The sequence below is a fragment of the Notamacropus eugenii genome, chromosome 2, assembly GCF_028372415.1.
Source record: "Notamacropus eugenii isolate mMacEug1 chromosome 2, mMacEug1.pri_v2, whole genome shotgun sequence".
In the NCBI taxonomy this organism is placed as follows: Eukaryota; Metazoa; Chordata; class Mammalia; order Diprotodontia; family Macropodidae; genus Notamacropus; species Notamacropus eugenii.
The window spans coordinates 23,282,005-23,298,966 of NC_092873.1; the positions used below are offsets into that span (position 1 = coordinate 23,282,005).

The 16,962-nt window shown below is 43.3% G+C and overlaps 1 protein-coding gene across 10 annotated transcripts in view; it reads right to left on the reverse strand.

Moving 5' to 3' along the window:
• Positions 1-16,962, reverse strand: part of SHANK2 (SH3 and multiple ankyrin repeat domains 2) — a 709,321-nt gene that overhangs the window by 611,840 nt on the left and 80,519 nt on the right. For all 10 annotated transcript variants that reach the window (XM_072639430.1, XM_072639427.1, XM_072639424.1 and 7 more), the window contains one exon: positions 15,336-15,564. In XM_072639430.1, coding sequence (XP_072495531.1) covers positions 15,336-15,539 — 204 coding nt within the window. In that variant the 5' untranslated portion in view covers positions 15,540-15,564. The remainder of the gene's footprint in view (positions 1-15,335; positions 15,565-16,962) is intronic.

Sequence of the window (16,962 nt, forward strand, 5' to 3'; positions counted from 1 at the left end):
GCTTAATATGTCTCTCCTTCCCTCTCCAATAGAGCCAGTCCATATAATAATAGTATGCTTAGAGAGGAAAGAACAGTCAGCATAAATGATGGATAAATGAAGAGTCCAAGAACACATACAACGTACAACACCTATAGCCCTCCACAAAGGGACAGCTTGGAGATGTCTTCTCATCCCTCATCATTCAAATTCTGCTGAGCTTTCTGATTTGGTTCCAGATTGATTTTATAAAATTCATTTCAGTTTCACTTCGAGTTAGAAGGGACAAGAAAGATTCATCTAGTTCACTGCCCACATTTTATAAAAGTGGAAACTGAGGCCAAGAAATGGGAAGAGAAATTAGGTCATGATCATAAAGTTAGGACATTGGACTGAAGCCAGGATTTGGACCCAGATCCTCTGACCGAAAGCCAAGCTATTTCAATGGCCACCTGAGATTTCATGGAGAGTTCTTTAGAAACAGTCACTGAATGACCTTGCAATGGAGTCTGGTCTAGAAATTCACACAGGATAAACTCAGTGGAAGAAGACTGTTGACTGTTCAGACTATGACCTGGAGGCATCTAACTTCTAAGAGAAAGCGTCTGAAAGAGGTCTAATCTTAGCTAAAGAGCTGCATGCAGTCATGCAAGGAGCTTTTCAACAGTCGTGCCCAAAGAGACTAGGACAGTACTGGTTACATTGGGTTGGTCTCTAGGGGACACTCCGGGAATCTTTCTTAGGACTTTCTGATATCTTTAAGCAGGTAGATAGTTTAGGGAATAGTGTTGGGATTGTCGAGGTGGGCTAGAGTCAAGAAGTGCTGAGTTCAAATCTAGTCTCAGATACTTACTAGCTGTGTGACTTTGGGCAGTCACTTAACCTCTGCCTGCCTCAGTTTCCTCAACTATAAGCTGGAGATAATAATAGCACCTACCTCCCAGTGTTGCGGTGGGAATCAAATGAGATGATTTTAAACCACTGAGCACAGTGCCTGGCATATAGTTGGTACTTAAATCCTTCCTTCTTTTTTCCTTCTCTCCCTCCTTCCTTCCTTCTTTTTCCTTCTCTTCCTCCCTCCTTCTTCTTCTCCCTTCCTCCCTTCCTTTTTTCTTTCTTTATCAATGACTTGAATGCGGACTTAGCTGGCATGGCTGGCAGTTCACTAGATGACATAAAGCAATAGGCTAGGCTTACATGCTGGGGCCAAAGCAAGATTTAGAAAGTTCTTGATAGGCCAGAATGTTGAGCCAATTCTCCTTCAGGAATTTAATCCAGCAAATATGGATCCATTGCCTAACATGCACGAGCCCCTGGGCTTAAGGCTGTATAAGAAACAGAATGGGACCATCTTGGTTTTCATGGGGCCTCCATTCAAATGGAGGATGAGAATAAGATAAAACTAATACAAGAAGATGAGGAGGATGGAGGAAAGATGCAGATGAGAGGCATTAGAACAAAATCTAAAAAAGGAATGAACTCCTTTATCTGAGGAGAAGGGGTAATCAGAGAAGGTTTCAAGGAAGAGGTGGCACCTGAAATGATCCTGGAAGGAGAAGAAAAGCTTTGATGAGTGAGAATGAGTGAGGATACTCTTGAAATGAGGGATGGCCACTGTGGCTGAGGAGGTCATCTGGAAGGAAACCTAAGAGGAAGAAATGTGATTTCCCAACTAACAGATGGGGAAACCAGTAGCCAGAGAGTGCTTCCAAGGGAAATGATTTGGGGGTTGATGTGTTTAGAAGCAGCCTGAGCTCCAGATGAGTCACTAGTGTGACAGTGGCCCTGCTGGGCTGTTGGAAGGATGAGTGAGGTCACTGTCACACTGTCTTCTACATTTGCTAACTTCATCTGGAGGATCATGTATAATACATGGCACCACATTGTGGAAAATGAGCTGGGAAGTGTCCCAAGAAGGGTCATCAGGGACTGTGAAGGGTTTGGAGAGCAAATCATAGGAGAATGGGCTGAACGAGCTGGACATGATTGGCCTTTAATTATCTCAAGGGCTGTCCTATGGAGGGACTAGGTTGGTTGCTCTAGCCTCAAGATAGAAAAACCAGGAGCTGTGATGGACAATACCTGCACATAGCAGGTACTTAATCAATGTTTACTGATGGATTGAGATAGAGGAAATCTTCCTAAGGATTCCTGTTGTCCTACGGTGCAATAAGATCCCTTGAGAGGCAGTGAGTTCTCCATCACTGCAATTTCCAAGTCAAGGTTAGATGACCGCCTATCAGGGGCATTACTGAAGCTACTTAGTTAAGACCACCTCTGGAAGCAAAAGCAGATGTCCATCAAAGGACAGTGGGCAGAGGATTCAAGTACTACCACAGCTCTAACAGCCTTCATCCCCTGAGGCCTCCTTTGGCCTCCATTTCCTTCCTCAGACCTCCATGATTCTTTCCAGCCCTGACTACCTTTGCTGTTCGCTCGATGGCACAATGAGTCTCTAAACTTATTTAAAAGAACAACTTCGTGCAGTCTTTCTGAGGGAGAAAAATAATATCTGGGTGACCTTGATATTGAAGATGTATTCAATTTGGGATAATTAATGCAATTAAGGAACTCAGATTTTTTTTAATTTAGCATTTATACTCTGATATTAGAGTTGAAATGAGAGCAACTACTCTTTTGTTTTTAGATTAAAAAAAAAAACTTCATTTGAAAGAGAAAGGCTGAATTAGAAAAAGCCAAAACTCCATCCATCTCTACTAAGAAAACACCCTTTTCATACAAAAATAATTGCTACTGAAATCAGATCCATTACCTGAAAACCAGAGAGCTTTTCTACTTTCTTCTACTTTCTTCCAAAATGTTTCTGACCTGGATAAATTGGTCCTAAATGATCACGGGATCCCAGATTTAGACACAGAAGTGGTCTTAGAGGACATCTAGCTCAATTCCCTCATTTTACAGAGGGGGAAACTGAGATCCTGGGTGGTCAAGTGACTTATCCAAATTCACAAGGGAAGTAAGCAGCAGAATCAGAATTTGAACTCAGATCCTGTCTCTAAATCTGGGTCCCTTTCCTCACCTCCTTACTGCCTCATGATACTCCTTGAAGAGGCAAACATCCTTGTGGGGGCTCATTATGTCATTGAAAGATGAGAACAGGCTATTTTGGGATACCTGCATAAGCTATTTTTGAAATTATTACTCAGTCATATCCTACTACCCTGAATAAAGCTCGATGCCTCAGAAAGGGCAGAAGCTGGTATGTCAACAGCGCTTACTTTAAAGTATACAAAGGGTTTCACAAACAATGAACACTGGAGTCTGCCAAACACACTTGGATGTAGAAAACCACAAGTTTTCTTATTCCTGTTCTACAGCTGAGGAAACTAAGAGTTAGAAATGTTAACTGATCCATCCACAGTCACAAATCTAGGAAATGTTCTTAGAGGCAAGATGTATGCCCAGGTCTCTGCTTGCTACAAGGTCACTACTTTTTCTGCCTCCCCTCACTGTCTCACAGTACGAAGACCCCAGACATCAACTGTAACCCTTACATCCCCAGAGGGTGCTAACTGGGTCACTAATTCATTCACCATGCATTTCTTGGTGATAAGATTACTACATGAAAAGCCTTATGGGTCTCTACCTTACAGATGGGAAAGTTGTAGCACTGAGACATTGATCAAATGCATCAAAGCTATGATTTGGAAGGTGACACACAGAAATCTCTATGGAGGAACAGAAGTGATGAAAGAGAGTGCAACCCTGCGGCTTTATTAAAAATAAATTAATAAATATTGATGTTTCAGAGGAAGGGAAATGTCTCAGCAGTAGGATGAGTCATGAACTCCATGGCCTTGAGAATGTTGACATTCTTCACTCCAGTGTGGGATTTACAGAGCCTTGGTGGCTGCTGTGGCTCCTCAGCCCACAGAGAAGCTGAGTCTCCTCCCTAGGACCCTGTGTCCCCCTCAGTGAAGCCTGCAGGATCTCAAAGTGAGGTACAAGCCTAGGTGCACATCAAGTGTGATGTCTCTCAGGTCCACAGAGAGGCTGGAACTGTTGGAGAGACCATCTTTCCTTATACAATATTAACCTAATGAGTAACAACAGGAAACACTGCATGAAGAGCATTCAGACATGATTGACAGAGGAGAGAAGGGGAGAAGAGAGAGAGGATGAGGGGGAAGAGAGGAAAGGAGATGGGGAGAGAGAATGAAGGAGAGAGGGAAAGGAAATGGGGAGAGAGAATGAAGGAGAGAGGGAAAGGAGATGGGGAGAGAGAATGAAGAGGGGGGAAAGGAGGAAAAATGGGAGGGTCAGAAGAGGAAGCAGGAAAGAGGGAATATAAAAGAAGGCTAGAAGAGAATAGAGAGGGACAAGGGAAGGAGGTTAGAGGATGTGGAAAAGGAGAGGGAGAGAGGAGAGAAATAAGAGAGAACGAAAAGGAGAAAAGATAGAGGAAGAATGAAATGTGAAACGAAAAAAAGTCCCCCGTGGTCTCAGTTTACGTTGCCTTCAGCAAGTGTATCACCCAAAGGTGATCAGCACATCCTAGAGTAGGAGTAGAAGGACAAAGGGGGGAAAGAAATGAAAATCCCAGTAGTGACTGGCATCACTCCCAGTCTGAAGGTGATAAAAGTGGGCTAGCAGAAATTGTAAGGAAAGTTCCCCCAAGAAGAATCTGACCTATATTGACTGTGTGGCTCTAGGCAAGTCACTGAATGTCTGAAAGCTCCACAGCAGGTACCACCAGTGGAAGGGCTTTCCTCCTCAGGGAGTTCCCTCACAAGAGAATCACAAATCAGAGCAAAAAACCCAAACTACAAAAACATGATGATCTTCCAAGACACACAGTAAAAGATCTCCTTCCCCAGCAAGAAGCTATAGAATGTTATAGCCAGAACAGGAACCTCACCCCAGCCAGTGTCCATCTCAATGGTCAGGGGGTGCCCTGAGGACTCTGCAGAACTCCGACCCAAGCCAACTGAGTCCAGGGAAAACTAACATTGTCCATCTCTACCCCACCCTAAGAACACTCCCTGTAGTGACTGTACAGGTGGTGATTGGCACAAACCAAGGGCCAGAACAAAGAATCAGCCAAGGTATTTATGACAGTTTGAGCTAATCCCAAACTAATGAGAAATTCTTTTTAAGTGGTTCAGAAGAAGGTAGGGGAGGCAAAAGAGAAAGAATCGGCTGGGGACCAAGGCACTGCCTACATCTGTAGTCTACACCTGTCCCCGTCTACAAGTCTGCCACCGCCATCCTCTACCAGCACCTGGACATCTGGTCCTGCTCTGCAGGGCTGAAAGTAAAGAAGGAAGTGAATGTGAGTCATCAGTATAGTGCTAATGACTGGGCTTAGAACAGGGACTGGCACATAGTAGGCACTTAATAAAGGCTTCTTGATTGACTGAATCCATATTCATGGAAGAATCCAGCTGCCTAGTATATGACAGAGACAGGACTCAAACCAGATCTTCCTCATACTGCTGCTCATTCACAAACTACCACCAGGGAAGGGGCCAGAGCCTGTGATTTCGAGGGCTAGGAACTCCCCTCCTAATACAGGGCAAGTGCCTTCTCTGCCAGTTTTAGACATAGAAGGAGGAGTGAAAGGTGGAGTGAATTTTCCAGGATCACAAAGCAAGGGTGAGATAGACAGAAGCAGGATGTGAGAGCAGGTGGTCTTGGGTCCTAGGCTGGCTCCCCATCCAGCTCTCCACCCAGCTATACCAAACTGCCACAAAACCTTAAAATCAGTTAACACAATTCAATTAAGGTACAGAACAACTTCAGTCAAAACTGTCTAAAGTTTCAGTCTAAAGGCTTTAGTGGTATGTGAGTCAAGATGAGAAATCTGCCTCAGAAAATAATGGTTCAGACTTACAAGGGGTCTTAGGTGTCATCTCATCAGAAGCTCAAGAAGTAGGACCTATGGTTATACCCATTTTACAGATGAGAAAACAGAGCCTAGGAGACATCAAGTGACTTAATAGTGGATTTGTCCCTAAGCCTGTCTGCCTCCTAGTCCATCACTCTCTGTCCTAAACCATGATGCTGCCTCCAAATTTCCTCAAAGGCTCCAGGAATCAGAAGACTCCTCGGAATTCATTAGACTGAGAGCAAAGAGTGAGTAATGCCAGCCAGCACCAGGTTGTTTGGCTCCCAAGCCTACCCTCTGTTATGTCGCCACAGGGAGCTAAGAAGGAGTTAGAGCTAAAACAGCCTGAACCAAGGAGAAGAGACCAATGACATTTTATCTCCAAAACACTCTCGACAAAGTATAAATGGTACTTTGGAGGTGGCACTAACAGCAGCCACTGGGCAATGGAGTGGGAGCCCCATGGTAAATTCGTTTCATGAGTCCCCTGCAATCACTGTGCTTTTAAAAGGTCACCCCCAGAAGTTGGGCACACAATACATGTGGGGAAAGCCCCAAATGGGTCCAATCCTTCTGCAAAACCACATGGAATTCTCCATGTGAAGGCACTCAGCTGTTCACTTGCTTTGGCCTGAACACAAGCCCAGCTGACCGAGAACTCTCCGGTGGGCAGTAAAAGACCCTGAACGGCAATGTTCATTTGTATTTTTTTGTGGTCGCAGAGTACTGGAAATAAAGAAGCCGCCCACGGAGTAGGGAATGGCTAGGTCAACTTGTCATAGGAATACGTTACTTTGCTGTGATAAATTCTGAGAAATTTGGGGAAATTTGTTTGCACTGAGAGCGAAACACAGACAACCAGGTTAAGAGAACATGCAGACAGCTACGGGGCGCCACAGTGCACAGAGTGCAGGGCCTGCAGTCAGAAAGACAGCCTTAGACACTTAGCTGTGTAATCTTGGCCTTTCTCTGCCTCAGTTTCCTCATTGTAAAATAAGACTAATGATAGCATGTACTCCCCAGGGTTACGGTGAGGAGCAAATGAGATGAACCTGTAAAATGTGCTTAGCGCATAACAGGCTCTATAGAAATGTTAGCTATTGTTACTCTCACTGTCATGACTGTTACTATTTTATTAATACCTACGTTGGAGCACTGGACACAGGACTAGGGGAGTTATTATCATTAGCTAAAATCTATGCCAGAAGAGGGAGTCCTCACACCTGGAAGTCCATGCACACCCCCAGTATGAATCCAGTATCTATCATTATGGAGTTGCCTAGATACAGCACTGCATCTACCACCTCCAGATCTTTGCACACCTGCTCAGGCAGGAATGTGATCTCCTTACCCCACAGTTGTACAGAATCCCTAGCTTCCTGTAAAGCCCAGGTTCTGTGGCACCACCCACACAAGGCTGTTCCGGATTTTACCCTCATCTCCCTATACTTATTAGCACTGTGCCTCTCTCGAAGATACTTTGTATACATTTTTGCTTTTATTTCTCTGGGCCCAGGACATCTCCCTGACCACCCCAGGAGAACATGAGCCCCTTGAGGGCAGGAAAAGGTTTTTTGGTTTGGTTATGGTGCCTGATACATAATAGGTATTGAATTTAGCTTTATTGAAGTCCGTTGAATAGAACAGGTAATGAGATCTTAAGGTAAATGAAAACAACTCTAAATGACATCTGAATTCCTATTCTATGCAATGAATAACCTTGGTCCCAAAGGACCAATGAAGTGACTTTCTCTCCTCTCATTTGATAGGGTCAAATAAGGGGGCAAACGTCACAGATTCTCACAGAGGCGGTTACTGTTCTTTATTCCATGGGATAGGCTCAAGGTAGAAGTGGAGGTGGGAGGAGATTGGGAAGGGGGAATACTGGTAATTCACTGTACTGTGAAAAACAAAAGGCATCAATCACAAAAGGAAAAATAAATCAATAAAATGAGGGCAGCCTCTGATATCCGCACATCACTCTAGAAACAGTGGCTACAGACCATCAGGGATCTGGCTTGGTTTCATTCCATTACAGTAAAGTGAAAGATGATTATGGAGGCAGAATTGAGGGATGGGGTCCTCAGCTGTGTTTATGTTGTCGCTGGTGAAAGGTAGTGATACCATCTGGGCAAAATGCAGGACACCCAGAAGCACCAAACTCCACCCACGATGACCAAGAAACATGATCAAGTGTGAGGAACACAGTGACTTAAATGCAAGGTGAACATGGTAGGGTTACGTCACATCTCCCTCTCCCCCATCCTGTACTTTCCTCCTCCTCCTCCTCCCCTCTTCTCCTCCTCACCTCTCCTCCTTCCTCTTTTTCTCTCTCTCTCTTTCTCTTTTTCTCCCTTTCTCCTTCTCGTTCTCTCTGTCTCTGTCTCTCTCTTTCTCTCCCTCTCTCTCCTTTTCTCCCTCTCCCCTAATTGAGTTTTACTTATACCTCTGCAAATCCCAAGGTCATTTTGGAACCAAGTTCTCTGACAGGCCATTTTCTATAAAACAATATATTAGGAAGGTACTTGCCTCCCTGTCAGTGACAGATGAGGTTCTCAAAATGGAGGGCACAGAGGTGAGGACATGCTGCCCTTGGGGCCAATGGGAATCACGGCACTCTCTAACTCTGGTGAGGTAATCAAAGAGCACGAGGGCCTACCATGCTGTTTAGTGCCAAGGACAAGGCAGAATAGTGTTTGAAAATATTTTCTCCTGACAGAACTTCCAGGATACTTGAGGATACTCTGGTTGACAGCAGACATCTCTCTCCCTTCTTTCTCTGGCACAGAGAGGAGGCTTGGGGTAATGAGGTGAGGGGGTCAGGGATGGAGTTTAGCTTGTTAATACTCTCACTGAGACCATCCAGGTGTACTGTCCCTTCAGATTCCCCCTGAGACAACGTCCCCCTGTCAGCCATACACAGAGGAGCCACAGGCCCAAATGCCAGTATCACTTCATTGGCACTGCCACCATTCCAGAAAACATTAACAGACCTGCAAGATGTGTTGACTTTGGCACAAGGAGAGGCTCTATAAACAGGTGAGACAACTGTGGCTTTTCTGAGCCCAGAGTCAATACAATGGAGAGCATTGTGAGCTTGGAACACTCTGAGAGGAGCCCCTGAGAGCAAAGGGCTCCCACCCACCTCTGCTTCAGCCAAACCAAGGCATTCGATGGAGTCAGGGCCTAGGTCCCTGGGCCACACGAATGGGGCCTCAGAGCTGCTTAGTGCCTGTTTACTCAACCAAAGTAGAGGAAGAGTTGTGAAGGCAAAAGCTACTTACCATGTACTCAGTCAAGAGAACCTTTGGATAGGACATAGTCCCTGCCCTCAGGGAGCCCACAGTAATGCAGCAAGTCCTTGGCAAGGGGAGCTACAAGGGACCTCAGAGCTTACTCAGCCAAGCCTTTTATTGGACAGAAGGGGAAACTGAGGCCTAGAGAGGGGAAGTACTTTGCCCATAATAAACAGGCAGCATGAAGCAGAACTTCAGGGTATAGGGAAAAAAAACTGCTACTGATTTTTTCCACCATGACAATCTCTTACCTTCCTGTTTGAGCACTCCTACCCATGACAGTCAGACTTTCCTCAAGCAGACTTGAGTACACTTGGAACGGGTCTTCATAATCAGCAAATAGAAGCTCCCTTTGTCCTGACTGAGCCTTCTCTTGGTTTGGATGGATTTCTGAACTGTCTTCCAGATGATGGTCTTTCCTGGACTGAGGGAAGTGCCTACCGTAGCACTGAATACCAGCCAGGACAATTTCATTTCCACAAAGCTCTCCATTTACTGGGGCTTGTCACTGGGTTTGTCAAGAGTCTCCCCAGGAGCAAATCCAGGGAAAATCACAGGATCCCAGTCCACAATGAAAGCTAGTGTCCAGGATGAAGGAGGAGAGAGTCCTATTGTGCACTGTCATGGTTAGACCTTGTCTAGAGCTTGGTGTTTAGCCCTAGGTGTCCAATTAGAGAACCTTCCATTTCTGTATTGTTATTCTCAGTGCTCAGCCCATAGTAGGCACCTCATAAATTTTCTGTCATTCATTCATTCATTCATTCCTACTTGTGTATGCAGCTCACTTGCTTTCTGAGTATGTTTCTCCTTCTCTAAAGTTGTGGTGCTGCTTCCCCCCCCAAAAGGCTATCATCAGGAGCCCAGGAGTGAAAGGCTCCTGGAGGTGCTTTGGAGATCTTAAAGCACTGGACACTGGACACTGTCAGCAAGTTCATTTAAGTACCCCTCAGTGCAGACCCAATGGCTTAGCATTGATAGCTCACTTACTACAGGGATTTACAGTTTGTAAAGCACTTTTCCTGATGCTGGGAGGTGGATTAGAGGGTTGCTATTATCATTTAGCAAAGGAGGAACTAAGGCTCAGAGAGGTCACAGATGATTCTGGAGCTAAAGGGGATTTTAGAGGACATTTCATGCAAGACCCTGTAATGGGATCTAAAAGTCTTCCCCACCCATGGATAGGCCTCAGGTGGGGCTATTGAGGAAGGCTTGATTAGGGGAGGCTTGTTTTGTATGAAGGCCCACACCTTTTGGTAATTAGGCACTGAAGGCAGGTGGGTTGTGATGCCTTCTGGCTCTCTATATACTCAAGGTCAGGTTTTACTAGGGGGCTCAATCATTGGGAGAGTGTTCATGTAATTAGGCTGGATTAGACTCTGGAAAGCCAGTAAAGAGCCCCCTGGCTTTGAAAACCCAGATGTTGGTGCTTGTCTCTCTGGTAACTATGCATGTATGTAATGGTCAGACATGGATCTGTCTGTAAATCTGTGGTGTATGTATTGCTTATGGTCAGACAGCTGGAAGCCCTGTCTGTTGGTCTTTGCTATTTTCTCTGTTTGTAATTTCTGCTTGAAATTTGTTTGTACTTTCTCTGAAGTTCAGGGTGCTGATTATTTTCCCTGAACTAAGTGAATGATATGTGTTTAATTGAAGTGATTATTGACCCCTTCAAAGTTGCTTTCCTTTTAGAAAAGCAGATCTAAGAACCTGTACCAGCCTGGGTATGTCAGGGTGCTTGCTGTTATAGACCTTCACTTTACAGAACAGGAAACTGAAGTGAAATGACTCGGCCAAAGGAATAGAGGAAGCAAGTGGCAGAATCAGAATTTGAACCCAGAGCTCTGATTCCAAAGCCATCACTCTTGACCTGATTTGTCCTTGGTCAGGGAATCAATCATTCCACCAACAATTACTTATTAAGCACTTACTTTGCACCAGGCAATGTGCCAAGCAAAGAAAGGCAAAACAATCTCTATCTCTAAGGAGTCCAATGAAGACAACTATGTATGTCCAAGATGTTGACAGGATAAATTGGAAGTAATCTCATAGGGAAGAAACTATCATTAAGGGTACTTGTAAAGGCTCCCTCTTCTAGAGGAAGATGGGACTTGAGCATTAAAGAAAGCCAGATGGGATCATTGCATCTGGTCTCAGAATCCATTTCCACCCATTCCCACCTTCCCATGAGGAGACTGCATTGTCCTTCCCAAGAGAAATCAAGATAGTAGGGACAACGTAAAAGAAATGTTCATCCAGAAATCCATAGAGTTCTGGGCTGGGTTTCTCATATCCAAGATTCCAAAAGGACAAAGAATAAAGATCATCTGACGCAATTTCATGCTCCTCTGTCTATGTGACTTGATTCAGAAACATCTTAGGTCTCAGTGTCCTGGTAATTATAAGAGATAACTCAGTGACTTTTCCCAAAGTGCTGGCACATCAAGAAAAGATTCAGAGATGATTCATTTCATGATAGACACAGAGGTGCAGGAAAACCAGAGCATCTTCATTCACATTATTCCCTCCATCTTAAATCAGGAGAGATTTTTACATTCAGGACATCTTTTCTAGAGTTCATAAACAGCCCTTCTTGGTGAGTTTGTCAAATCTAGGATTTCACTGAATTCACCTTGTAATAACACACAGATTGAAAACTTGAATTTAACGGAAGGAAAATTCTGAATTTAGCATCTGTGGACTTGAGCTCAAATTCTGGTTCATTTTTTTTTTTTTACTATGACCTTAGATAAGATTCTCCCACCTCCCTTTCTCTCTCTATGTCTGTCTCTCCCCCCTCCCTCTCTCACTCAGTTTCTTCAAAATAAAAGAGTTTGAGGGAGAAAGGGGACTATTTAGTTTAACAAGCATTTATTATGCAAAGCTATGTGGTGCAGTGGATAGAACACTGGGCTTGGAATCTAGAAGACTCATTTTCTTCATGAGTTCAAATCCAGCTTCATACACTTACTACCTGTGCGACCCTGGGCAAATTACTCCACCTTGTTTGCCTCAGTTCCTCATCTATAAAATGGGCTGGAGAAGGAAATGGCAAACCACTCCAGTATCTTCACCAAAAAGACTCCACATGGGGTCATGGAGAGTCAGACATGAGTGAAACAACTCCACAAAACAATATAGTATAGGGGTACATGTTTTGCATGGAATCAGGGACTCTAGATTCAAATCCTAGCTCTACTACTTAGTTGGGAAAGTTTTTTTTCTCTGACCTCAGTGTCCCTGTGTATAAAATTGGGGGAGGATGGGGTAACTTCTAAGTTTCCTTCCATCTCTAAAACTAAGATCTTATGTGCTCAATGTCCACTATGCTCTGGGTGCTGTCTGAGGTTCTAGGAGTAAAAAAATACAAGCAAAGTAGTTGCCTCTTACATTCTATTGAAAGAATAGAACATGCCCACAACTGAGAAAACCCAGAGTGTATGGAGTATAAAATGACTGCAAGAGGTAAAGAGCGCTAAGGACTGAGGAGGGAGAAAACCAGGAAAGTCCTCATAGGAGGGGTGGAGCCTGAAATGTGCTTTGAGGAAAATAAGGCCTTGTCTCTCAAAGGTTCATTTTGGCTCTAAATCCAATTGTCTCCAGGAATCTCTTGATTTCACAGAAATTTTCACAGAAAAATTGTCACCTTTCCCAGGAAGAGCCAAAGGAACCCTATTCAGCTCTGACACAAGTTACATGTGGGACCTTGGACCTATAACTTCATTTTCCAATTTCCTCATCCATATGAGGGTGTTGAAGTTGGTGGTATCCAAGTTCACTGGTGTTGAGCTATGACCCAGTTACATTCTGATCTTCTCTCTATTCATTCTCAGAGTAAATTTAACCTAATCCTTGATAATCAAAGTTTCCATTTATCTGAAATATGAACTGGCCCTGGGCCACAGGGAGGACCAATGACAAGCAGACAATCAGAAACTTAAAACAAACAAAATTAAGACCATACCAATAGCACAGAGTCTCTGATGGCCAGAGCCATTCCATTCTTTGTGTGGATGCACTTTCAGCACTCAGCACAGTGCCTGGCACATTGTCACAGCTTAATAAATGTATGTTAAGGGAAACTGCTTAAAGATTTTTGGTCATTTTGGTTCTGTTGTCATCTTTGATGCCCATACTTATGATTCTAAGAGATGGAGATATTTTTTATAATTTTTTTTCTGGGATGGCCTAAGGGCCTTGTCTACACGGTACAAAATAAAATGAGATTTACTTGAAGGATTTGAACTGAATAATGGGAAAAACTCAGAAGTAGACTTCTCACCTGATAGCATTTCAGGAGTATTGCCCGGAGCTTCCTAGCCAAAATATGACCCCTCTATCTGGCCAGTGGGAGGGAGTGGGAGGGAGATTCCATAACCCTGGGGCTCCATCTTCTAATAAAATGTATCATCACTGGGAAAAGTCATCCTTTGAGCCGATCTGTCACTTACCTTATACAAAGAAAGCATCACATGTGGTCCCTGGTCCCACACAAGTACATTACTAACAGAAACAGTTTACATAACCCCAAATAAATTCTGATAAACCTAACAACTGGAACACTTTCTACATGATCCTGATATCTCACCACCCAAAATAATCCTAATTTTCTCTTTTTAAAAAATTCTTTCTATTTTTACATAATCTCAGAAGTGAAAGGGACTTTGGAGGCCATTTAATTTGACCTTCACAGGAATAAGAATCTCTGCCATGTATAGACAAAGGGACACCCAGCATGACAGTACTGATGCAGGAGGCACTGAGCTGCTGCTGCTCTGCTGGTGCTACTGCTACTACTACTTCTTCTCCCATTCCTGCTTCTTTTGCTACTACTGCTGCAGCTATTATTACTACTGCTACTGCTGCTGCTACTATTAGTGCTGCTACCACTACTGCTGAATAGAATAGTCACAGCATAGAATAAAGTGTTACATTAATCGGTTTTTCTCTGAGGTTCAATATCTGGTCTAATGATTCCTGGTGAACTCTGAAACCCTTCAGGGGATCCAAGAGGTTAAAACTATTTTCATAGTAATAAAGACATCTTAATTTCTAATACAACAAATACCAATAAATTAACTTGCATAAAGAAAATCTCGTTAGGGGCAGTTAGTGATTTTCAAAAGTGTAAAGGGGTGCAGAGACCAAAAAGTTTAAGAACTGCTGCTCTAAGGGATGGACAAATTCAGAAAAGGAAGAGCAGAGTATGGACCATGGGGATCACATAAATTTGAATAAAAAAATAGCTAACGTTTATATGGTGCTTATTATGTGTCAGGCACTGTGATAAATGCTTTACAATTATTATTTCAGTTGATCCTTACAACAACCCTCAATGTAGGTGCTATTATTAGTCCCATTTTACAGGTGGGAAAAGTGAGGCAGTTAGAGGATAATTAACTTGCCCAGGGTCACTTAGCTGATAAATGTCTGAGACTAGATTTGAACTGGAAGACTTGAAGTAATCTTGGGCAAAGTCTTCCTGAGTCCAGGTTCAGTGCTCTATCTACTGTGCTATGGGTTCTAGAAGTGACCTCAGAGAATGTAGTCCAGCTTGTACCCAAACAAAAATGTCCTCTGTGCCATCCCTCAAATGATCATGCATACCTCCTGAAGCAGTGCCTCCCTATCTGAGACAACTCCAGTTGTTGAGAAATTTTCCAAGGGATTGAGCCTTTGGCACTTCTATCCAATTGTCCCTAGCCCGGCCCTCAACAGCCACACAGATCAAATGAGAGGCAGCTATTGGTAGCAGAAAGCACACTGAATTTGGAGACAAAGGATGTGAATTCAAATCCAACTCAGCCTCTTTCTCCTGGAACTTTGAACCAGTCACTTAAACCTTTGTCTCCTCTGTAAAGCGCCAAGACTGGGTGAGATGACCTCCCAGCTGTAAGTCTATGCTCTTGTGTTTCTCTAAGACATGGTCCTTAGACCTGAGGGGATCTGTTGAAGCTAGAATGGGGAGAAGGGAAAGCACTGCTAGTGGTAGAGGAATGGAAATAAGCAAATATACCAAGTGACTAGGCACCACGTCCAAGAGTATGGTAATGACAGCAGCTGGGCAGGGACAGAGCATGCATGTTGGGCACACAGACACTCTTTCTTTGTCGAGACTAGCTTAAAATAGACCAGAGATCCTTCTGTAGAAAGCCAAGTCCATGAGGCCACAAAACCCCCACCTGGCATTTGCAGATTCCTGCCAAAATCCTTACCGTCTGCTGTAAATCCTGAATGATGATGCGAATGACCAGAGTATTGCCTTGACTCTCTTCCATCTTGATGGATGGTTTTTCAGAGGTGGCCCGGATGGTGTCATAGATGGTTTCTTCTTTGGAGCTATCTGACTCAGACTCCATTGAGTAATCGGAAAAGCTTTGTGCCATCTCATCCTCGCTCGATGTGGGACTCCGCGGCATGGCTGCGAGGCTGGCTTTGTCTCCTCTGCCAAGCAAAAGAGACAAAATGGAAGGAAAATTTAAAAACCTTGAGAAAGTAGGAAATGCCATTTCCACCAATTCAGAGGTCTCTTTTTCACTTCCTATTTACCTTTTCTTAGCTTCTTTTTGCCTTTTCTTCCCTTACTGCCCTTTACCCCATCCCTCAAGTGTTAGATGGCCATGGAACAGAGGATGGAGGTAGTTTGAACATTTCTATAAAAGTCAAAACTTGTTCCAATCAAACAGGAAACTGTCCAACAATAAAGAAACCATAGCCCAGGGTCAGCCAGTTGTGAGCATGGGCATGTTGTGCTCTCAGTCTAGGTCCAAGCATTTCAATGCCAATTTAATTCAGTACAACTCAACAAACATTGAGGGTCTCCTATGTGCAAGATGCCATACTTGGTGATAAGGATACAAAGAAATAGAGGAAACAGAACCAACCCTCAAGAAAATCATTTCTAAGGGGATGAGTAAATGCTATATATACACAAGTAAGAAGAAACAACTTCAATAATAAGAGCTAACATTTATATAGAACTTCAAGGTCTGCAAAGTGCTTTACTTATGTTATCTAAATTCATCCTCACAACTCTGTGAGTTAGGTTCTATTATTATCCCCATTTTATAGTTGAGGAAACTGAGGCAAAAGTTAAGCGACTTGCCCGGAGACACACAGCGTCTGAGGCAAGAACTAAACGCAGGTCTTTCCTGACTATGAATCCCACACTTCATCCACTGTGTCATCTAGTTTGCACATGAAAGAGAGAAAGACAGGAAAGAGGGGCAGTAAAGAAAGAGAGAGAGAGAGGGAGAGAGAGAATATAATACTTAATGATGAGGCTGCATTAATAATGGGAATGGAAATATTCTCTAAATTAATTTATAGATTTGGTGTTCTACCAATCAAAGTACCAAGGGGATATTTTATAGAGCTAAGCAAAATAAGAGTAAAATTCATTTAGAGTAATGAAATATCTAGGATCTCAAAAAAAAAATGCAAAAAAAAACTAGAAATGATGTGAGAACAGCTCTTCAGAGCTGAAATTATACTCTAAAGCAGTAATCACCAAAATTATTTGGTTATGGCTAAAAAATAGAAAAGCAAATCAATGGAACAGACTAAACAGGAGAGCATTTTTAAAAAATGGCTTGATACTCCAATATCCAAGATAAATTCAAGAACATCACTGACTTGGGGGGAAACTCCCTCTTGACAAGAAATGCTGAGGATATACAGAAACAGTTTGGCAGAAATTAGCTTTAGAGCAATGGCTTACACCACATACCACAGTAAGCTCAAAATGGGTGTGGTGTTAATATTAAAAGCCACACCACTAAAAAATATTTAGAAGAGAATCAGATTCCATAGCTTTTCTAGCAACGGCTAAGAGGAGATTTT